The 25151-nt window shown below is 41.3% G+C and overlaps 1 protein-coding gene across 2 annotated transcripts in view; it reads right to left on the bottom strand.

Annotated features, from left to right (window-relative positions):
- The window catches only part of LOC126100298 (phosphatidylinositol 4-kinase alpha), a 198853-nt gene that overhangs the window by 62424 nt on the left and 111278 nt on the right, over positions 1-25151 (bottom strand). For both annotated transcript variants that reach the window (XM_049910906.1, XM_049910905.1), the window contains 3 exons: positions 18104-18307; positions 17509-17749; positions 8981-9138 (listed from right to left, as the gene is read on the bottom strand). In XM_049910906.1, coding sequence (XP_049766863.1) covers positions 8981-9138; positions 17509-17749; positions 18104-18307 — 603 coding nt within the window. The remainder of the gene's footprint in view (positions 1-8980; positions 9139-17508; positions 17750-18103; positions 18308-25151) is intronic.

A 25151-nucleotide genomic window follows, 5' to 3' on the forward strand; every position in this document is an offset into this window, starting at 1 on the left:
GAAACTGGCTTATTTATGCACAATGGCAAAAGCTCTCCTAGAAGGGAATCTTACACATCCCACGGGGTTTCTAAATGAAGAGGGGGAGTGAGCCATGACCGCACACAGGATACGAGTGGATAATATAACACAAGAGAATTACGTACCCACGGAATCTGCCTTTAGTGCGAAGGTTAAAACAAAGGGTGACAAGAAGATGAAACAATGAAATCCAGGACCTTTCTGTGCATACTGCGCAGAAAGGGAGCACTGGGATGAAGACTGCCTCAAGATTGCAAGCTTATAGGCTAGAATAGGTACCACACATATAACAAACCACTACTTCCTGTGACTTAGGATGTGATCAGTCCTTTAAACTGGGAAAGGCATCTTGTGCAAAATGTAAGAGTGAGCACCATATTTCTGTCTGCAATAGTCACCTCACAACAGTGAACAAGACTGAAATGGTGACAACTTCACATTCTCACAAACTGCTTGTGCCAGTATCAGTGGACCAACTGGCAAGAGTAAACTGGCATGTACCATCCTACAAAATGGGAGTCAATCAAGTTTCACGCAACATTCAATGATTGAATCTCTTGACCTAACTGTAACTGGAACTTCAACTTTGGGGATAACAACATTTGAATCATTCTACACTTCATCTCTCTCAAAGAATAAGACCCATTTTAATATGATGGGATACTTTACCCACATCCACATTACAATTACAGCTTTTGGTAGCAGCAATTAAATTCTCACATCAGCCAGCAGTACCACAAATATAGGAGATATGTCCTTTCAGAATGGTACACGGCTGGCATATTCGACGGGAGACACAGAAGATCTATCTAATGAAGTCCAGAAAGGAGCTAGTTAATACTGGAAAATTGTGGCCTTGGAACAACCAATTAAAGTATCACCTTCATTGATTCTTTTTCCCACAATTTTCAAATATATTCTTAGTGGAAACAGGACCGGTACTGCAGTTAACAAACAACTGTCAAATTCAATCAGGGTAGCTGCAGTGAGATGTTTGATGAGTCAGTGCAACGTTTTTGGTACTTGGAGACAACTGGAAAAACACAGTATGAAATGCAAACATTGACACCCATGCTCCTACCCTGCATCACGAGAGTTCCAAGTGTCATACTGAATGGAGAATGACCGCAGAGTTGTATACCATGGAAGGAGGATACACTTCTCTCTAGCAATCACACCACTGTTGAAACAAATCTTCTCTCCTTACAAAACAAAATGCAAAGGAATGAAGAACTGAAGCTCATTTATCATGAGACCACATCAAACTACATTACGAGAGGTGAGATAAAAATTGCTTGAGGACCATACAGTTGAGAAAGGATTTTACTTACCACACTACATGGTGAAGAAATGCAGCAATGGAAACATTAAACACAGGATTTTGTTCGATGCACCTCACATGAACGAGACTCTGCATCCCTGGATGACATTCTTGAAACAGGAGCAAACTTACTGCGAGACTTACTCACAACCTTGCAATGATTCCACAAACTTCTTCTGACAGGACTAGTGTTTGATGTGGATCAAGCCTTCTTACAGTTGATCTTGAATGAACAGGGCAGAGATCTCACAAGAGAATGGTGCCTATGCTATAATGAATGATGTCATATTTACTGTTTCAAATGTTTGCCATTTGGACTTATACTAAGCCCATTCCTTTTGTCAGCAGCCATAAGGAAGCTAGCAGTACTAAATAATGACAAATGTCCCTGATTATCAGCACTCACTGATTGACAATTCTGTATTCATGGATGACTTTATAGATAGTATGAGAGACAGTGAAAGCTCTGCAACTGTTTATCATGATCTGATTGCACTCTTCCTGCAGATAAGCCTTCCATTTTCGAAATGAGTGACTAATTTGAAAGAACTGAAAGCAATATGACATGCCAAAGGCCTTGAAACCAATCTCGCAATGCACATCTTGGGATCAATTAGAACACTGAAGGTGAGGATCTCCACTGACTAGTGAAGGACAGCTAAAGACCAGGCTGATAAACTGGCAATCAAGAGAAACATTATTCAAGCAGCTGCTCAGGTTTATGACACCCTTGGTCTGTGACACCCATTGTGATTGTTGCTAAACTAATCTTCCCAGACACTTGGCTGAGAGGTCTTACATGGGAGGATGTTTTTCCCACAGATTTGCTCATAGTTGGACTATTGCGTCTCAAAGCTTTACAATTTGTCACTGTTGTGCATTTACAGATTCGATAAGCACAACAGGCAAAAGTGATTCTGCAGAGGTGCACATGTTCTCAATCGACCCAAAAGAGCTTATTGGGCTGCTTTGTGCGTATAGACAACTACAGACATTGGTTACACAGCACATATTGTTTGTAGCAATCAAGAAGGTAATGTTACCTACGTTGGAATTGCCTGCCACATTGGTCAGCTCGTGACTTGTTCATTACTATGGGTAGGTAACACAATTTGATGCCAACAGAGTTACTCTGTGAAGTGATGCCACCGTCACTTTGGAGGGAATACAAAAAGATCCAAACAAATTGTAAACCTTCCTTTGTAATCAGGTGACAGAAACACTGACCTACACTATACCCAGTCAATGGAGTCACTGTCCTGGAAGACAAAATCCTGCAGATCAGTTCACACGGACTAAAAGCAGATCTATGAGTAATGCTTGACATCTGGTAGTGTGGTCCACCATGGCTTCCAAAAGACAAACAGTCATGACCAGTGGACATCCCATTGACTATGTATTATCTAAGCTGGACGTCTGCTTGTGATTGCTCTTCTGTGAGTGTAAATTTACAATTGGTGGTGTCCTTATATACAAACTGTTATTTATTGCTCTGTTTATACATATGTGTTTTTTTGAATCGTGTTGTTTCTGTAATTTTTACTGTGATGTTATGAGCCATATGCTAAATAAATCAATCCCAGTTACAGCTAAATAAATGCCATAAGCCAACTCCTGAGCAAATGTCACTCTGATCAGCATCACTGAACCCCCATACTGTGAGAAGAGTTTGCGTTTTCGAAAGATGATAAGCTTTCAGGAGAGTTCTTGACTATTGCTTGTCCTGCAAGATAATATGCAGATATCAGTAAGCAGAAATAGAGGTGGCACTATCATGTGACAGAGTTCAACCCACAAGACCACTCACAGCAACAGGCACTGATTTTGCTGGACCATTATATGTTACAAGCAGATACAAAATTAATAAGTCTGACATGTACCACAACATGTACCATTAATATTGAACTTGTCACTGATATGTCCACTGATAGATTTCTGAAGGCCATGCAACACTTTGCAGAATGTAGATGCCTACTGCTCAGACACTGCTACAATATTCCATACAGCCAACAGAGAACTGTCTGAACTCTTCAAAACTGCCCAGCATACTGAGATACAGCACTACTTTGTGCCGACCATGGAATCACCTGAATGTGCACACCACCACGGGCAGCTTGGTGAGGAAGCTGGTGGGAAGGCATGATAAAATCCGTCATCAAGGATTGCAGGAGGAAGATGCCCAGCTGCTCTCAGATGAATGAAAACAGCCTAAACACCTTTTTGACAGGAATAGATACTACAATACATTCAGGACCCATAATTCAAAGAGACATTGATGCGCCATTGACGCCAGCCCACCTTGTAAATGCTGGAAAACTAGTAACCATTCTATGCGGGCCACAACCAGTAACTAGGAGGTATCTCAGCAATGAGTTCTGACAAAGACAAAAGGTCAACAATGATATTAGGCATAGGTGGAAAAATGAATATCTCCTGCTGCTTAGAAGCTACCATGAGGTGAAGGGATATCCCTCAAGAAGAAACCAAGAATCAAGGAAGTTGTTCTGCTTCAAGATATCAAACCATGGCATTTGTAGAAGAGAGCGGTGGTGGAAGAAGTGTGGCATGGCAGAGAAAATAAAACAAGCTGCATCATTCTCTGCCAGCCAGGAGGTACAAAGGTCTGTCAATTGGTCCAGCTGGTCATCCCCCTCAAGAAAGAACAGGGTGGGGAGGATGTCGAGGTATAAGAGACTTTTATTCCATCTGTTGGTGGCTTACAGAAAACTAAGCTTTGCTGCCCTCTGTAGCACATGTGTGTATTCAATTGTGACTGTAATGGATGTTGAGAATAAATGAGTGAGCCAAAGTTACTGTGCTGAATTCCTTTAAATACTAGTGAGTAGCAGCACTGGTCATATTAACAGGTGATCTGAGAACCCAATACTCAGAGTTCCTGATGAAGTACATAGAGCAGAGAATACATCCACTTGGCAAATCAAAACTGAACTGGTGGGATGAGACATAAAAGGACCAAACCTATCAAGATGTCTCATGAAACTGGAACAAGGTTACTAGACTGATGAAAATTAAAGCACTGTTCATATGGTCTTCAGGATTTATGACTGTCACATGATCATCATTATGCAACCAGTGAAAATATCAGTAGCTGTTTCACAGGATTCTCCAAATGTTAAGAGTAATCACGAAAAGAGGATAATGGAAAGAAAATGGGAGTAATCACTATAAACTGTCATCATGATCGTCCACATAAACCAAAATTGTGTTACCTGCACAGAAAAGGAAAATGCCTTCCTTCAGACAGAACCATGATTCAACTCATTGCTCATACCCCTGTAATAGACCTAGATGCAAGACCTGTCCCATACATCCTCCCACTAGCACCTACTCCAGTCACTAACATCACCTATCCCATCAAAGGCAGAGCTACCTGTGAAACCAGACATGTGATCTACAAGTTGAGCTGCAACCAGGACATAATCCCCAAAAGTAATGAAGCTTATCAGTTTTATTGTAGACCAGTAAGGGTTGACCAAGAGTATCCAGTCCACAAGACTAGCATCTGACCTGCATAACAAAATCCAATGATGTCTGCAGCGCTTCAGAATATGCAGTTACCTTACAAACTGTAATAATCAAACAATGGAAAACACAGTAACAATATTATGAAAGGAAAGTTGCTACTCACCAAATAGTGGAGATGCTCAGTTGCAGACAGGCACAACAAAATGACTGTCACAAATAAAGTTTTTGGCCATTAAGGCCTTGATCAACAATAGATGACACACACACACACACACACACACACACACACACACACACACACACTGTATCGAAACTTCTTTGTTACATTACGTGGGGATGCAGTGAAATTTTGCTGGGGGCGAAATTTTTATCATCAAAAAGAGATTATTTGATTTAACCACAAAAACCTCAAAAATTATTCTTGTGTTCCATATACATTCAAGAAACGTGTGATCATGGGGGTGTTTCTTACTGATCACATAGGCCTCCACTACTCATACACTTACATTTGTCTCAAAGTAAGCCAAAAGAACAACAAACCATCCCACAGTGGTATTCTGCCATCCACCGAACCTACACAATATACTTATTCATCCTTACGCAACCACTGCTCCCAACCCCTTAACTCATTGCTCATACCCCTGTAATAGACCTAGATGCAAGACCTGTCCCATACATCCTCCCACTAGCACCTACTCCAGTCACTAACATCACCTATCCCATCAAAGGCAGAGCTACCTGTGAAACCAGACATGTGATCTACAAGTTGAGCTGCAACCACAGTGCTGCATTCTATGTGGGCATGACAACCAACAAGCTGTCTGTCCACATCAATGGCCATCAACAAACTGTGGCCAAGAAGCAAGTGGACCACCCTGTTGCTGAACATGCTGCCAAACTTGACATACTTCCTTTCAATGACTGCTTCACAGCCTGTGCCATATGGATCCTTCCCACTAACACCAGATTTTCTGAATTGCGCATGTGGGAACTTTCCCTTCAATACATCCTACATAACTGTAACCTTCCTGGCCTCAATCTTCATTAGTCACTGTCCTCATCCATACAGCCCCTTTCCTGTTCCCATTCCAGCACTACACAGCCATCATTCCACCATCACATCCAGACTTTTTACTTCTCTCCTTTTCCGCTACCCGCCCCCGCCCCCCCTCCCTCTCCACGTCTCCCCTGCCCTCCGTCCAACCCGCAGCACTTCATTGTCTGCCACCACCACCATACATCCCTCCCCCTCCTGCCCCAGTGTCCTCTGCACCCCCACCCAGTTGCCACTCCCATCATGCGCTGGTGCTGCTGCTCGCAGTGTGGTTTCAGTTGCCTGCAACTGCAGTCATCAAGTGAGTTGCATTTGTGCGTGCGAGCGTGTGTGTGTGTGTGTGTGTGTGTGTGTGTGTGTGTGATCTATTGTTGACAAAGGCCTTAATGGCCGAAAGCTTTGTATCTGACAGTCTGTTGTGCCCATCTGCAACTCAGCATCTCAGCTATACAGTTAGTAACAACTTTCCTTTTCATAAAACTGTGTAATAGAGCTGCAGACCAGTTGGTATCCAGGACATATCAAGAAAACACTGACAAAATTATAATGTGTGGAATGGAAAATTGGTCAGTTTTTAAGAAGGAACCACTGTCTGGAAATATACACAGTTTGGAGCATTGAAGTTTGAGAATTGTAGCCTCAATGTGTCTTCATATTGTGTTTCGTAGCCTAATTGGTTGTGTAACCTAGTCATCACATGAAAGTATATTCACAGACTGCAACTAATAGCATTCCAGGGTATTCACTGCCATCTTCCCACAGTCATTTGCCTTTATCGTAATTGAGTAGTTGTGTTGCATGCCACAGCAATAACAGTTGACAACAGTGTGACACATACCAGTATACAAGCAATAAATGCCAAAAATGCTGCTTGAAAATGTCAAAGCTGATGGGAACGGCAGAGCTGTTGCACAATTGTATGCCGAAAGGTTTTCTAATAGAAATACTGCAGCCCCTTTGATGTTTGCAGCAATTAAGAGAAGACATCAAAAGTCTGAAAGTTGTACGCAGGTACTGTATTTTCTGTGAAGTGTGTTTCCCAAACTATAGTGTGTACATACAGCAAAGTGTGCTTACTGTGCCCTTTACACTTTCCTGTACATACCCTAGTACTGTGTACTGAGAAATTTACTGTATGCATGAGAGGTCTTCTAAAAACTGTATACACTGTTCTGCATTTCTATCTGATATTAGGTACCAAACATTGAGGCCTTTATACATTTGGTTTGAATGGTTGCCTTTGAAGAGCACATTTTGGAACACCTCCAAGAGGAACTGGCCCCCAGCACTTGCCTAGTGGTGCAAGTGTTGGGTGCATCTCATGCTAATGTGTGAGGAATTATCTAGCAACAAAACCTACATCCATACCATCTCCACAGGAAGTTGAGGCAACAGTAGTGGAGAACCATTTAAAAGAAGTACCATTTCTGCAATGGTATTTCCAGCCACAACTCCAGGCTTTGGTGATATTTACCAATGAATGAATGTATACCTGAGATATCACTGTGAACTTTGACAACACTCATGTTTTGCTAACAAAAACCTGTGTGCCTAAGTGGTTAAAAATTACCAATAAAGTTCCAATGTGAACATATAGGCTGGGATAATGTGATTAGATCAGTCTATGTATTTAATGGCAATTATAATAACAAGACCAATCTACCTCATGTGTCTCAGAGATATTCTTCCTACCTTATTTGAAGGTATGTCACCAGGGGTTTATCATATAATTTGATTGTGAAATAACACAGCTTGAGTTCATTTTGATGCAAGTGTGCAGTATAATCCAGACACACCATTTTCAAATCAATGAATTCGTAGAGGATGACCTGTTCCATGGCTACCACTGTCATCAGATTTTATGGATTTTGCACATTAGCGTGTGATATTAAAAATGGTTTATGCAACCTCTGTAACATCTGAAGAGAATCTGATCACATGGATCCACACTATGTATGAAACACTATGTGACCAGCCATGTGTACTTCAGCCTGTGTGGCAGTCTTTCAACTGCCAATGTACAGTATGCAACGAAGTTATGTAATGTACTGCATGGTGTGGTATTCTTGTTGAGTTTCTTAAAGGGAGTGTAACACCAATCCATACACAAATGAACTACTTTTCAACTTCGATAACCCATTATGCTGAAAACATGAGTTTTCTGACATTGGTTCTGTCTTGAAAGATGTTCAGTTTGCCATCATATACAACCTACTAAGTGCTGTCGTTGCTCTTTTATCCATCCTGTACAAACCAGATATTCACGGTATACAGCCTGTTGTGGACAATACAGATATGACATATTTATTATGGAGTCATTAATAGCAATTTATATAATTAATGAATGGAGGAATATGCTCTTCATAGGTGAACCCCACTTCAGTTCGCAGTATATCTCATTTCACATTTATCTAAAGGGATAAAAGTAGATGACGCAATCACAGGAATCATACGGAAAGAGGCTAATTTAGTAGCAGTGGTGGTGGAGACAAAGATGAAACAAAAACAGACAAAAAGTGTTGCATTTCATCCTCACAACAGGTGGCTCCCTCTCCACTGGGTCTCAGTCACTTGCTAATATTTTAGAACCTTCCCCAACTAATTTGTCTTTCCTCGCTGTCAGTCCCTGGAATTTCACCTTCTGAAGGTGAGTTATGGAGTAAAAATATATGGAACATGGGGATTTTTTTCTGGTCGTTCAAATGGCACAAGTCCATGTAGTTTACACTGCTCTCCACAGAAACTGAAACCACTGAGGCCTGCTATATGTAGAGCACTCCTCAACAAGTTTTTACCCTGTAATTTCTTGTTCTACCTACAAGAGTAATATCACTGAAATTGTCTCATATAGAAAGTCCCCCCCCCCCAATGTATTTTCATTACTATTAAGCTGACAGGACTTTTGGAGTCAAATAACCTTCATTTGAATCATTTTCTTGTCGCATCATAATTAAGACAATTCTTGCAGATGCCAGTGTTAAGTGGTGAATATAACAGAAAAGACTGGTGCATGTGCGTATTCCATCATTTGGATCAGTAATAACAGTTGCCATGCTTCCTTTGCTCCTCTGGAGCTAACATTAAGTGCTTTATCGTACCTGCCATGCTGCCAACATTTCCTGCAGAAATCGAAGTTCTAAATCTGGTCTTGCAGTCATTAACCACTGCCAGCAATCAACAGCTGTCATCATTGCTTTTTCTGTAAACAACTCCACCTGTGACCACGCCACAACATGCAACAATTTTCGATACACACCTGTAAGTAAAGAAAGAAAATTTGTAGCAAAGATGGCAGCTTGACATTTTGCAGTGTAATATTTTAACTTAAAATTCCAGGTCTCACAATTTCATCAACAGTAAATGTACATCAGCAAATTGATATTCCAAAAGGTGTTCATTCATCAGAAACAATATCTCATGAAACCAGTATTAAACATATTTCAAAGAGTTGCTGTGGAGGTACACAAAACATATTTTAAGAACAATTTGAGTTGTCATACATACTTATATTTCAAAAACCAATGGTTTCTTCTGACAGTAATGACAGTATAATCATCACTACCAGTGCCACCATCAGCAATTTGACATCTACTCCCAGAGAAATGCATCTTCCAAACATTTCCCTGCATTATAAGTTCCAGCTTTACACAGTAAAATTGCAACTGCATGTTTTAAGATATCATCCACCCATCTTCTATTAGGTCATCATCTTCATAATTCGCTATCTCTTGGAATCTAGCAAAGAAATATCTTGGTCAACCAACCATCCATTCCCCTGGATACATTCCTCATGATCCATTTGTTTGTTTTCCTGCCTCTTGGAGTAATGCCCACCATACAGCTTTCAGTTCACTGATAAATCCCCTTCAGTTTCTGAATGTTTTTTGTATTATCCATTCAATTAGTGTAGCTTCGTGACTTGGTAAATTCAGACTTCAAAATCAAGGATTCAGTGTTCAATCCTCAGTCAGTCCTAGGATATTTCAGTCATTTAGCGCTCCTTTCACCTCTGGCACTGATTTGTTAATGTGAAAAATGCCAAGCTACATGATGATTCAGAGTCTACACTAAACTGTAGGTCCCCTTATAAATGGATGGGTAAGTCAGTTTAAAGGCCACACTATTTCCAAAAGGATCATGTGAGTAAAGCACTGTGGTAAAGAAAAAGAACATTGATGACACATTGGATGCCATTTAAATTTGGTACCCATCTTCTTGCATAATTACTGAAATCAGGGATCAAATTAGGCCTATCTTCCACATACCTCCTCCTCCCATCGATTGAGGCACACTGTTTTTGAAATGGTGCGTTGACCTTACAGATAATGTTGAATCAATATTTATGTCAAGTAACTCTTATTAATGATGGTATGACCAACTGCACCATTTAATACCCAATTAGCAACACACATTATCTACAGAATTACGCAGAGAATTGCATCGTCAGATAAGATGTAGAAAGAGGCGAAGTAGTGGGACAGTTGTAGCTAACATGTATTATTACTAATAGTGGAAACATGCTAGCTTCTTTGAAATGTAAAGCATGTACAAGGTTTTGTTGACACAGTAGGATAGATCTGCTTTGCCAGGAAATCCCCATAAGAATTCATATGACTACTGGACTGATTCTCGCCTTCACTGACTTTCTGGATCAGATACATACACAAAGTTATTTCAGCATTTAATCACAATGCCCCCCCCCCCCCCTGAACAAGCTGTTGGTGGGGCAGATTGTATGCCTAAGCAATACAGATCACAATACCGTAGGTGCAATCACACCAGAGGGGTATCTATTAAAGAGGCCAGACAAATGTATGGTTCCTATAGAGGAGCTGCAGCCTTTTCAGTAGTTGTATGGGCAAAAGTCTGGATCATTCATTGATATGGCCTTGTAACATCAACCAAAATCATCTTGCTGTACTGGTATGGCAAATGGTTGAAAGCTAGGGGAAACTATAGTCATAGTTTTTTTCAAGGGTATGCAGTTCCATTGAAAGATTAAATGATGACAGCATCATCTTTGGTAAAATATTTTGGAGGTAAAATAGTCCCCCATTCAGGGAGGATTTACTCAAGAGGATGTCGTCATCAGGAAAAACAAAACAGGTGTTCTACAAATCGAAGTGTATAATGTCAGATCCCTTAATTGGGCAGCTAGGTTAGAAAATTTAAAAAGCTAAATAGATAGGTTCAAGTACAATATACTGGGATTTAGTGAAGTTTGGTGGCGGCACGAACAGCACTTCTGGTCAGGTGAAGTCAGGGTTATAAATACAAAATCAAAGAGAGATAATGCAGATGTAGGATTAATAATGAATAATAGAACAGGGATGCTAGTAAAAAAGTATGAATAGCATAGTGAACATATCATTGTAGCTGTAGCACGCACTCACCACAGTAGTACAAGTTTATATGCCAACTAGCACTGCAGATGATGAAGAGACTGAAAAAATGTATAATGAGATTACAGAAATTATTCAGATAGTTAAGGGAGACAAAAACTTAATTGTGATTGAGGACTGGAATTTGATAGTATGAAAAGGAAAACAAGGAAAAATTATAGATGAATATGGACTGGGGGAAAGAAATGAAAGAGGAAGCTGCCTAGTAGAGTTTTGCACAGAGCACAATTTAATCAATGCTACCACATGGTTTAGCAAACTGGAGACATCGAAACGTTTCAGATTGAGTATATAACGGTAAGACAGAGATTTTGAAACCAGATTTCAAATTGTAAGACATTTACAGGGGCAAATGTGGACAATTAATTGGTTATATGCTGTAAATTAAAACAAAAAAAATTGCAAAAAGGTAGGAAATTATGGAGACGGGACTTGGACAAGTTGAAACAACCAGAGATGGTGGCAAGTTACAGAGGGAGCCGTGGGCAATGACTTGCTGGAGCAGGGGAAAGGGATGCAGTAAAAGACAAATGGGTAGCTTTAAGAGTTGAAATACTGAAGGCAGCAGAGATTCAAATACATAAAAAGAAAGGACCCAATACAAATCCTTAAATAACACAGGAGATATTGAATTTAACTGATGAAATGAGAAAATATAAAAATGTAGCAAATGAAGCAGCAAAAGGGACCACAAATGTCTAAAACAAGAGTGACAGGAAGTGCAAAATGGCTAAGCAGGAATTGGCTAGGGGACCAATGTAAGGATATAGAAGCATATTTCACAAGAGGAAGGATAGAAGATGCCTACAGGAGAGTTAAAGAGACCTTCGGAGAAAAGAGAACCACTTGTATGAATATCAGGAGCTCAAACGGAAAATCAATCCTAAGCAAAAAAGAGAAAGCTGAAAGGTGGAAGGAGTAGATAGAGGGTCTATACAAGGGAGATTAACTTGAAGGCAGTATTATAGAAATGGAAGGGGATGTAGATAAAGAAGAGATGGGAGACATGATACTTGACAGAGCACTGAAAGATCTAAGTTGAAATAAGGTCTTGGGAGTAGATGACATTCCATCAGACCTACTGATAGCCCTGGGAGAGCCAGCCATGACAAAAGTCTTCCATCTGGTTTGCAAAATATATGAGTCAGGCAAAATACCCTCAGAGTTCAAGAAGAATGTAGTAATTCCAATTCCACAGAAAGTAGGTGCTGACAGGTGTGAATATTACTGAGTTATTAGCCTAATTCGGGAGAAGAGGAGTTGGTGGCACAACTTGACTAGGAGAAGGGATCAGTTGGTAGGACATGTTCTGAGGCATCAAGGGATCACCAATTTAGTATTGGAGGGCAGTGTGGAGGGTAAAAATCGTAGAGGGAGACCAAGAGATGAATACACTAAGCAGATTCAGAAGTATGTAGGCTGCAGTAGGTACTGGGAGATGAAGAAGCTTGCACAGGATAGAGTAGCATGGAGAGCTGCATCAAACCAGTCTCAGGACTGAAGACCACAACAACAACATTAGCCTAATAGGTCATGGCTGGAAAATACTAACATGAATCCTTTACAGAAGAATGGAAAAACTGGTAGAAACCGACCCCAGGGAAGATCAGTTTGGATTCTGGAGAAATGTGGGCATATGCATGGTAATACTGACCCTATAACTTACATTAGAAGATAGGTTAAGGAAGGGCAAACCTATGTTTGTAGCATTTGTAGACTTACAAAAGCTTTTGACAAAGTTGACTGGAATGCTCTCTTTGAAATTCTGAAGGTACTAGGAGTAAGATAAAAGCAGCAAAAGGCCTTTTCCCAACTTGTACAGATACCAGATGGCAGTTAAAAGAAAGTTCAGGAAGAATAAATAAAAACTTCGAGGTTTGGCGATGATACTGAAAGTCTGCCACAGACAGAAAAGGACTTGGAAGAGCTATCAACTGGAATGGACAGTGTCTTGAAAGGTGAATATATGAGGAACACTGATAAAAGCAAAACAAGAATGTAGTCAAACCAGATGATACTGAGGGAATTATATTAGGAAACGAGATACTAAAAGTAGTAGATGAGTTTTGTTGTTTGGGCAGTAAAATAACTGATGATTGATGAAGTAGAGAGGATACAAAATGTATACTACCAATGGCAAGAAAAGCATTTCTGAAGGGAAAAAATCTGATAAGGTAGAATACAGATTTATGTACCATGAAGTCTTTTCTGAAAGTATTTGTATGGAGTGTAGCCATTTATGGGAGTGAAACATGGATGATAAACGGTTTAGACAAGAAGAGAATAGAAGCCTTTGAAGTGTGGTGCTACAGAAGAGTGCTGAAGATTAGATGGGTAGATCACATGACTAATGAGGAAATACTGTATAGAATTGGGAATGAAGGAAATTTGTGGCACAACCTGACTTGGAGGAGGGTCAGTTGATAGGACACACTCTGGACCATCAAGGGATCACCAGCTCAGTATTGGAGGTTTGTGTGTGTGTGTGTGTGTGTGTGTGTGTGTGTGTGTGTGTGTGTGTGTGTGTGTGTGTGTGGAGTAAAAATCATAGAGGGAGACCAAGAGATGAATACAGTAAGTGGATTCAGGAGGATAGACGTTGCAGCAGTTATTCAGAGATGTAGTGGCTTGCACAAGATAGAGCAGCATGGATAGCTGCATCAAACCAATCTTCGGAATGAAGACAACAACAACAAAAACAACAACAATCACAATGAATATAATGGTTTCCAAGATCTTAAAATTAACTTTATTTAGGTGCAAACTAACTTCTATGGATATTCACAAAAAGTGAAAAACATACACGACAAATTCATCATAGCATTTTATGATTGTACTTGCAGGAAAAAGATGTTTGCAGTTTTCCTTAAAGCCTTTAGTAACTATCACTTAACCTCTAAAATTTCTGTCATGCACTCAGTTTCTACTATACAACTTTACTCCAGATATACTATAGATAAACTTACTTCTCTTCCTCCATTGGCCAAATCTTTCTCACTGTTCAATAAGTGCAAAAATAATCTGATCTGTGGTATCTAATTTCAGAATTGTGTCTTATTATTTATAACAGTTTGGCTCTGTTACATAATTTCATAACTCTTGTAAAATTAAACTCTTGGCTTCTTCTACTGATACTACCTCTTCACATTAACATGCAAGATGAACTGGCCATCTGTATTTCCTTTCTGATGACTAACACAAACTGCCATTAATTTGATATCTGGTGCATCCAAACTAACATTACCTCTGTCACAATTCTACACTCAGGTGATAAAAGTAATGGGGCACCTCCTAATATCATGTCCAACCTCCCTTTGGCTGGAGTAGTGCAGCAACTCGACATGATATGTACTCAACAAGTTGCTGGAAGTCAACTGCAGAAATATTGAGCCATGCTGCCTCTATTGCTGTCCATGATTGCAAAAGTGTTGCCAGTACAGGTTTTGTGAATGAACAGACCATTCGATTATACAGGGTGGGCAGAAATTCCCATTACAGACTCCTAGGACATGTAGAGGGTAGTGAGTACACAACATTTTGAATAGGAACCCATGTCCAGAATTGTATCGTTTCCATTCTACAACATATTCAATTCAGATGTGTACCTCGTCAACGTCTGCTTAGGGAAAGAGAAACATCTCAGAGTTCCCTGTCCTGGTATGCAACAGGGTAGACACGACGATGTGTACTATGTCAAACGATCTCCAGATGTCACTTATTGTCCACTTTGCTGTGAGACTGAGTCAATACCTGTGCATCACCAATAGACGAAACATGGTGCAGTACATGTTTGTAGAATACACAGACATGCTCCTTGTGTATGGTGAAGCTGGAGGTAACAGAAGAGCTGCTAGTCAGCAGTATCACGAACGTTTTCCACACCATCACACTACATCGCACAAACTGTTTGCCCAAGTTACACAACGACTATGAGAAACGGGTACCTTCACCATGAGGAGGCAGGACTGTGGTGCCCCACGGCGATGCCGCACTCCCGAATTTGAAGAATGTCTACTGCGTCACATTGAAGACAGCCCGTCCACGAGTTCACAAAAAAATGCACGTGCAATGGCTGTTAGTCACAGTACTGTCTTGGACGTCCTGCATGAGCAACAATTATATCCGTACTACTTACAAAGGGTACACGCTATGGGTGCAGCAGACTTTCCACAACGCATCACCTTCTGCACATGGTTCCTGCACTGTTGCATCGACACGGCTGTTTCCACATCGAGTTCTCTTCACAGATGAATGTAGGTTCACAAGGAATTGTGTTCTGAATGCTTGAAATAGCCATGTCTGGGTGGGCAAAAACCCTCATGTCACACATGTTCAGGGATTTCAAGACAGGTTTGGAATTGACGTGTGGGCAGGTATTCTTGACATTATGTGATTGGACCATACCTCCTTCCATCCAAGCTCACGGGTCCCTCATACTTAGTCTTCCTACGACACGTAATAGACCCATTCTTGGAAGCTGTGCCATTGAATGTCCATCAGGAAATGTGATTTCAACATGATGGAGCACCACCTCACTTTTCACTGGCTGTCCGGAGACATCTCAACAGACAGTATGGTGAAAGATTGATAGGCTGTGGTGGTCCAACCGCGTGGCCGCCATGATCGCCGGATTTAACTGCTATGGACTATTTCTCGTGGGGCCGTATGAAGAGCCTAATTTACGAGACACCTGTAGAGACAGAGGAAGATCTCTTGGCATGAGTTCTGGCCACTGCACAAGACATTCAAGACACACCAAGTGGGATGGAGAGAGTGTACCAGAACACGCTTCGGAGGTACAATGTGCGTAACAGCATTGGTGGTCGCCACATCAAGCCGTTGTTGTAATGTATCGGTATGTTATGGCTGGTGCCGTAGATGCTGGGTTCTTGTTGTTGTCGACTAATGTAAACCATAAGGTGTAAGTTGTAACGCAAATGCGTAAGTAATAATGGAATGAATCAGTATTCTTTTCAAATGGATTGCAGCAATTGTACTGGTACACACCTAAGTACATTCCTCATGTGGGTGTGGATGAGATAATCGTCTGCATTGAAACTGTCATAGAACGGAAACAATACATTTCCGGACATGGGTTTCTATTCAAAATGTTATGTACTCACTACCCTCTACATGTCCTAGAAGTTTGTAATGGGAATTTCCAACCACCCTGTATACCAGAAATTTGTGATGGAATTCACGTTAGGCAAACTGGGTTGCCGTATCATTTGCTTGAATTGTCTGTAATGTTTTTCAAACCAATGGTGAACAACAGTGGCCCAGTGCCAAGGTGCATTGCCATGGGAACATGAAGTCAATGAATGGCTGCAAATGGTCTCCAAGTAACCAAATGTAACCATTTCCAGTTAATCATCAGTTCAGGTGGAACCAAGGACACAGTCTGTTCCATGTAAACACAGCTCACACTATTATGGAGCCACAACCAGCTTGCACAGCGCCTTGTTGACAACTTGGGTTCACAGGTTCATGACATCTGTGCCACACTCTAACACTACCATAAGTTCTTATAAACTGAAACTGGGACTCATCTGACCAGGCCACAGTTTTCCAGTCATCTAGGGTCCAACCGATAGCGTCACAAGACCACGGAGATACTGCAGGTAATGTCATGCTGTTAACAAAGGCACTTGTGTTGGTTGTTTGCTGCCATAGCCAATTAATGCAAAATTTCACCACTCTTTTCTAGCAGATACATTTATCGTATGTCCCACATTAATTTCTGTGGTTATATCACACAGTGCTCCTTGTCTGTTAGCACTGACAACTCTCTGCAAATGCTGCTGCCCTCAGTCATCAAATGAAGGCCTTTGGCAACTGTGCTGTCCATGGTGAGAGGCAATACCTCAGATTTGGTATTCCCAGCACACCCTTGACACTGTGGATCTCGGAATATTGAATTCCATAATGATTTCTGAAATGGAATGCCCCACCTGTCTAGGCCCAACTACCATTCTGCATTCAAAGTCTGTTAATTCTTGTTGTGTGGCCATAATCACGTTGGAAACCTTTTTGCAAGAATTACCTGAGTACAAACAACTGCTACTCCAATGTACTGCCCTTTTATACTTTGTGTATGCGATACTACTACCATCTGTATATGTACATATCGCTGCCCAATGACTTTTCTCACCTCAGTGTAAGTAACCCGTCCACATTGTTCTTTATTTCATTAAATGTGTGAATTTCAGTACATACAATAATACCTGGAGTAGAAATAAGAAGTGCTGTTGCTCTCCAAAGAGCACTATGATGAGCTTCACTGTCTTTTGCTTTACATGTATTCCAAACAGCTTCAATCAGCTGATCGGCTAAAGTTTCACGCGTTTCTCCACCCTGCAACATTCCTTCAACTTCTCCAGCAGAACGACTGCGCAGCAACAATGATGACATAAACCTTGGTGAGTCACTGTTAACACAACCTGGCCGCTTATCAACAATACCTACCTGAAATGTAACATTACAATTACTTAAACACACAAGGTTGCAAATAGCACTGTGGAATCTTTAGGGAATCTGAAGGAGAAAGCTATGAACATTAATTCGTTCACAAATGTTTTATCACATGACTCTGCTTTCATGGTGCATCTACGTTTTGATTTCATTCATACTCAGGCTCATTACTTCTCCTCTTAACACACTAATTTCTCACACATCACTCATAGTGTCATGGAACAAGCAAATGAATGCAGTCTGTCAGAGTAAAACTATGCTGCAAAGAGTATTATATCTACACAAAGATTTGAACTATAGCTTATAACACCATAACAAATTTTTTGCACATTAGTAACGATGACTTACACTGATCGGACCAATTGGTGGGGTGATTCCAGAGTACTGCAGGACACACTCAGTCGCAAGTGCTAAACCGGCATGGTGCCACTGACCCATATTCTGAATCTGGTTAAGGTACCCCTGCAGATGAGAGCGAGTAGCCTGAGGTGCCCATTTCATTGCTTCTTGCACAATGCCTTGACACCGTGCTGCAAAATCTTTTACTATGCTCTGAAATAAAAAACATACATCTAATCTCAAGATAATATGTACACGACAATAAACACATTGACTGAAAATATCAAACTGGAATTACTGTTTATTCAGTTAATAACTAAGTCTCTGTAGTGGAAAGCTTTTTATGGATGTGATCAGATATCAAGTCAGAGAGTGAAGATTCGTGCATTCTGCGTTAGCATTGTCCTACTTGTGCAACACATCATTTCAACACAGTATTATCACAAAGACAAGTCATAAATTTCAATCTTGGGACCTCTACACAAGAAATGAGGAAGAAAGGGTGATGGCAGTGGCTAACATCATTCTTGATAGGGATGCAGTGGTTGGTGATTTAATTGGAAAAGTAGTTGTACCTGGAGGCTATACAACTGTTTTGTTCAAATCAAAGTCATAGTAAAAGGCAGTAATTACATATACTTTTTGAATAACAATAGTATTATGTAAAACTGCCAGTTTCTGGGTATTTTATAGCAATTCAGTTTTATTATAAATTATTTTCTTATATAGCAAATTAGTTTGACTGTAAATTTTTATGTAATTGATAACACATGTATTTAAAGTAAAATGAATTGTGTCCCTTTAACTCATAGTTTGTCATAAATTGCAGCAAATGTTGGAGTCCATGACGTTCAAAGCAATTTAACAGTGTCTTGAAGGGCAATCATTTTTTATTTTACAGTATATTTCTTTCAAAATTGTTTCTTAGTCGCACAGAGCACATCTGAAGTGGAACATGGTAAGGAAACCACATTTCATGTTCAAGTTTCCAGAATTCTTCATATCCTATAGCATATACACTCCTGGAAATGGAAAAAAGAACACATTGACACCGGTGTGTCAGACCCACCATACTTGCTCCGGACACTGCGAGAGGGCTGTACAAGCAATGATCACACGCACGGCACAGCGGACACACCAGGAACCGCGGTGTTGGCCGTCGAATGGCGCTAGCTGCGCAGCACTTGTGCACCGCCGCCGTCAGTGTCAGCCAGTTTGCCGTGGCATACGGAGCTCCATCGCAGTCTTTAACACTGGTAGCATGCCGCGACAGCGTGGACGTGAACCGTATGTGCAGTTGACGGACTTTGAGCGAGGGCGTATAGTGGGCATGCGGGAGGCCGGGTGGACGTACCGCCGAATTGCTCAACACGTGGGGCGTGAGGTCTCCACAGTACATCGATGTTGTTGCCAGTGGTCGGCGGAAGGTGCACGTGCCCGTCAACCTGGGACCGGACCGCAGCGACGCACGGATGCACGCCAAGACCGTAGGATCCTACGCAGTGCCGTAGGGGACCGCACCGCCACTTCCCAGCAAATTAGGGACACTGTTGCTCCTGGGGTATCGGCGAGGACCATTCGCAACCGTCTCCATGAAGCTGGGCTACGGTCCCACACACCGTTAGGCCGTCTTCCGCTCACGCCCCAACATCGTGCAGCCCACCTCCAGTGGTGTCGCGACAGGCGTGAATGGAGGGACGAATGGAGACGTGTCGTCTTCAGCGATGAGAGTCGCTTCTGCCTTGGTGCCAATGATGGTCGTATGCGTGTTTGGCGCCGTGCAGGTGAGCGCCACAATCAGGACTGCATACGACCGAGGCACACAGGGCCAACACCCGGCTTCATGGTGTGGGGAGCAATCTCCTACACTGGCCGTACACCACTGGTGATCGTCAACGGGACACTGAATAGTGCACGGTACATCCAAACCATCATCGAACCCATCGTTCTACCATTCCTATACCGGCAAGGGAACTTGCTGTTCCAACAGGACAATGCACGTCCGCATGTATCCCGTGCCACCCAACGTGCTCTAGAAGGTGTAAGTCAACTACCCTGGCCAGCAAGATCTCTGGATCTGTCCCCCATTGAGCATGTTTGGAACTGGATGAAGTGTCGTCTCACGCAGTCTGTACGTCCAGCACGAACGCTGGTCCAACTGAGGCGCCAGGTGGAAATGGCATGGCAAGCCGTTCCACAGGACTACATCCAGCATCTCTACGATCGTCTCCATGGGAGAATAGCAGCCTGCATTGCTGCGAAAGGTGGATATACACTGTACTAGTGCCGACATTGTGCATGCTCTGTTGCCTGTGTCTATGTGCCTGTGGTTCTGTCAGTGTGATCATGTGATGTATCTGACCCCAGGAATGTGTCAATAAAGTTTCCCCTTCCTGGGACAATGAATTCACGGTGTTCTTATTTCAATTTCCAGGAGTGTAAATATATTAAATGTCCTTTTAAAGTAGTAGTTGTATAACATCTTCCTAACTAGCTTTTCTCACAAATTTTACATTTTTCATAGGTTTCATTAGGAGTACACTTCACAATTTTGAGTGGATGGTAAGAAGAGACTGCCTCATAAATGGAATAACCAAGCAGCACATAAAAGATTTTACTGAAAGAGAAGCTTTAAAGACTCTTCAGACCTCTAGCCTCAACTTGTAACTGTTCTCAGAAGTTTACAGTTTCTGCATTCTGAATATTCCGCTCTGTTGAACATACATGAAGAGATTTTTAAACAGTGGCATGCTTCGTGATGGTCTGAAGCAGTTTGGGAGACAGCAGTGCCCTTCAGTATATAGCTGGCAACATTGTTGCTACTATTTGAAGTTCTGATGTTTGAAGATCAAACTCTGCAGAATTGAGGAAGGTGGTGTTAACACACTGGGCCACTGGTTACCTTACGTGGCAAAGTCTTTTGACTATGTAGACCACAGCACACTGCTAACTAAATTAGAACAAGCTGTTCCAACTACACCTACAGGACACAGGTGACTGTGAGCATCCACAGCTCATCTGCCAGACAGGTGCAAGTGGTAGGTTACCTGCCAGACTGCACCTCATTTATGCCCATTTCTGCAGTGTGCACGAGTCATTCGTCCAAGTCAGGATGTGGGCATTCAGCTGAGGCATACGACTGCATAGGCTGCAGCTTGGTTCTACAACTGCCTGTGTGTGAGCTGCTTGCCTATCCTTTCCGCTGGTGGTTAGTTGCCCTCAGGCAATCATCAGCTAGAACTGCCTGAATTGAAACATTATCAAATTAAGGATAAGACAGTACATTGGTTTTAATCTCAGCTGATCCATACACTTCCACATAATAGGAAATGAGCTAGCATCCAACTGGGTTATTCGCGACATATTTTTCATATAGTTTCATACCATGGCTGCATATTGTATTGATACAAATTAATGACTTGCTTTTAACTACCACAACTAAACCTAAAGATTCTCTATTTGCAGATGATACAAGCATAAGCATTACAGATTTAGGTGAATCCAGAATCAAGTAAATATTATGATGGCAGGGTCATCAACAGAATTAATATTTCATATTCATCGAGTGCATATGAAGGTACAAATAGACTTGAAATGCCTGTGCCTGCAGTGTGTGTTCCTGCATGTAACACATGCATTATTATAATATGTTCCAATATTTCATAAATAAATAAGTCCCAGAACGTTTCATATATTACAAATGTTAAATGATAAGCAATTTGGGGAAGAGAATTGATACAATGATATGTGCAATACAAGCCAGTGACTATCTGCTACAAGACAGTGAACAACGCACAGCATGCTGCACTGCTACCCTTCCTTGAAAAACCAAGAATCCACTGTTTCAAAGTGGATTCTAGCTTCCTGGACCTGACTAGTCAGTGCTTATTTGTACAGTAGCATAGCTGTATCTTCACATTCTGGTTAAGTCACTTTCTCATGGTCACTGCAATGTTACTTCCATTGATCAATCATGATTGTTGGGGAGACCTCCACATTAATAATATTTGGAGCAAGGAATTGAACAACATGTTCAAACTTTGTCTCCTTGATGTAGGATTATTATCCTTGACTTTGAATGTAATGTCTGAAAAGCAATGTAGGTTCAGAATGGGCCAAACTTGCACTTTAATCATTTTTATGATGGCCCAACCTTCCTCATGGGTGTAGAAATTCATACTATTTTTGTTGTGGATTGGCAGGAGAGCCAACGCTGTGTTATTAGAGGAAGATGAAAGGCAAGCGTTTTAGCTCACGCAGGCTGGCGTGAGGTCTGGAACTGGTCAAGGAAATTAGACTAGCAAAAAAGGACGTAGCTGTGGAATACTTAACTTTAATCCATAAATGGTGAACATCGCTCTTGACAGTACATGTTTTACAGCATCAATAGTAACTGGTGATGGCGCCTTGCTAGGTCATAGCAAATGCCGTAGCTGAAGGCTATGCTAACTATCGTCTCGGCAAATGAGAGCGTATTTTGTCAGTGAACCATCACTAGCAAAGTCGGCTGTACAACTGGGGCGAGTGCTAGGAAGTGACTCTAGACCTGCCGTGTGGCGGCGCTCAGTCTGCAATCACTGATAGTGGCGACACGCGGGTCCGACGTATACTAAAGGACCACAGCCGATTTAAAGGCTACCACCTAGCAAGTGTGGTGTCTGGCGGTGACACCACAATTTTATCTAGTTTGCGGCTTACAGACTGGTATTTGGCATCTTTTTTAAAGCTCATGATTTTAATCCTGGTAATCCCACATCCACAAGTGTGCCAGCTTTCTAGGGCTTCTTTGGTTCAAGTGATTAGCTGTTTGACATAATCACACTTAGTATCATCACTTTGAAACGGACTGAGGTTCAGAAAAAATGATGTGAAATCTGTATTGTCTAACTTTTGTGGAGCATCACACTCCAGCAAGTCTGTCTGAAGGCAACAAGCATTGAGGACATACTACCCAATGTATTATTAAAAGCATTATGTGAGGTCATTTGGCCATGGATTGTAAGGCAGTTGCCATAGAGTGAACAATTTTGCATTGTGAATTTACTTCTGCTACCAGTCTTGACTGAAACACTTTCCAGACAAGAGATCATTAAATATGGTGCCCCATGTTTCAAAATTATTTCTTCTAAAGAAATTAAGTGATTTATGGAGCCTTGGTAAAAGTGTACTGGATGAGTTAGGTAACACTCACTACTATCTATTTATTCCTATTTGTTGACTTCGGAAACCTCCCAAGGATATCAATTCCAATTTATTGAATGTCCAAATAAATGCAAGGCGCTCTTTCTCAGTCTTATAGAAATCCTTCACAGACTTAGAGAACACTAGGCCCAAGCAATTATTCTTTCAGTGCATGCAAGATATGTATAAAAGTTGCACCTATGGCAAAACCATTAGTGTCTGTGTGTAATTCCATCCTGGCATTCTCGTCAAAATGTGCCATTACTGGTGAAAATGTCAGCACATCCTTAACGATACAGAAAGATCATTCTCGCACTTGTGCCAATAAAATCTGGCATTTCCCTGCAGTAGTTCTTGTAGTTGCCGTGCCTTGCGAAAGAAAACCTTTGTGATATGTTGCTTGTTGTTGTTGTGGTCTTCAGTCCTGAGACTGGTTTGATGCAGCTCTCCATGCTACCCTATCCTGTGCAAACTTCTTCATCTCCCAGTACTTACTGCAACTTACATCATTCTGAATCAGCTTAATGTATTCATCTCTTGGTCTCCCTCTATGATTTTTACCCTCCACACTGCCCTCCAATGCTAAATTTGTGATCCCTAGATGCCTCAGAACATGCCATACCAACCAGTCCCTTCTTCTTGTCAAGTTGTGCCACAAACTCCTCTTTTCCCCTATTCTATTCAATACCTCCTCATTAGTTACGTGATCTACCCATCTAATCTTCAGCATTCTTCTGTAGCACCACATTTCGAAAGCTTCTATTCTCTTCCTGTCCAAACTATTTATCATCCATGTTTCACTTCTATACATGGCTACACTCCATACAAATACTTTCAGAAACGACTTCCTGACACTTAAATCTATACTCAATGTTAACAAATTCCTCTTCTTCAGAAACGCTTTCCTTGCCATTGCCAGTCTACATTTTATATCCTCTCTACTTCGACCATCACCAGTTATTTTGCTCCCCAACTAGCAAAACTCCTTTACTACTTTAAGTGTCTCATTTCCTAATCTAATTCCATCAGCATCACCTGACTTAATTTGACTAAATTCCATGATCCTTGTTTTGCTTTTGTTGATGTTCATCTTATAGCCTCCTTTCAAGACACTGTCCATTCTGTTCAACTGCTCTTCCAAGTCCTTTGCTGTCTCTGACAGAATTACAATGTCATCGGTGAACCTCAAAGTTTTTATTTCTTCTCCATGGATTTTAATACCAACACTGAATTTTTCTTTTGTTTCCTTTACTGATTGCTCAATATACAGATTGAATAACATTGGGGAGAGGCTACAACCCTGTCTCACTCCCTTCCCAACCACTGCTTCCCTTTCATGCCCCTCGACTCTTATAATAACTGCCATCTGGTTTCTGTACAAATTGAAAATAGCCTTTCGCTCCCTGTATTTTACCCCTGCCACCTTTAGAATTTGAAAGAGAGTATTCCAGTCAACACTGTCAAAAGTTTTCTCTACGTCTACAAATGCTAGAAACATACGTTTGCCTTTCCTTAATCTTTCTTCTAAGATACGGCGTAAGGTCAGTATTGCCTCACGTGTTACAACATTTGTACGGAATCCCTACTGATCTTCCCAGAGGTCGATTTCCACCAATTTTTCCATTCGTCTGTAAAGAATTCACGTTAGTATTTTGCAGCTGTGGCTTATTAAGCTGATAGTTCGGTAATTTTCACATCTGTCAACACCTGCTTTCTTTGGGATTGGAATTATTATATTCTTCTTGAAGTCTGAGGGTATTTCGCCTGTCTCATACATCTTGCTCACCAGATGGTAGACTTTTGTCAGGACTGGCTCTTCCAAGGCCGTCAGTAGTTCTAATGGAATGTTGTCTACTCCCGTGGCCTTCTTTCGACT

Source organism: Schistocerca cancellata, chromosome 9, assembly GCF_023864275.1.
Source record: "Schistocerca cancellata isolate TAMUIC-IGC-003103 chromosome 9, iqSchCanc2.1, whole genome shotgun sequence".
In the NCBI taxonomy this organism is placed as follows: domain Eukaryota; kingdom Metazoa; phylum Arthropoda; class Insecta; order Orthoptera; family Acrididae; genus Schistocerca; species Schistocerca cancellata.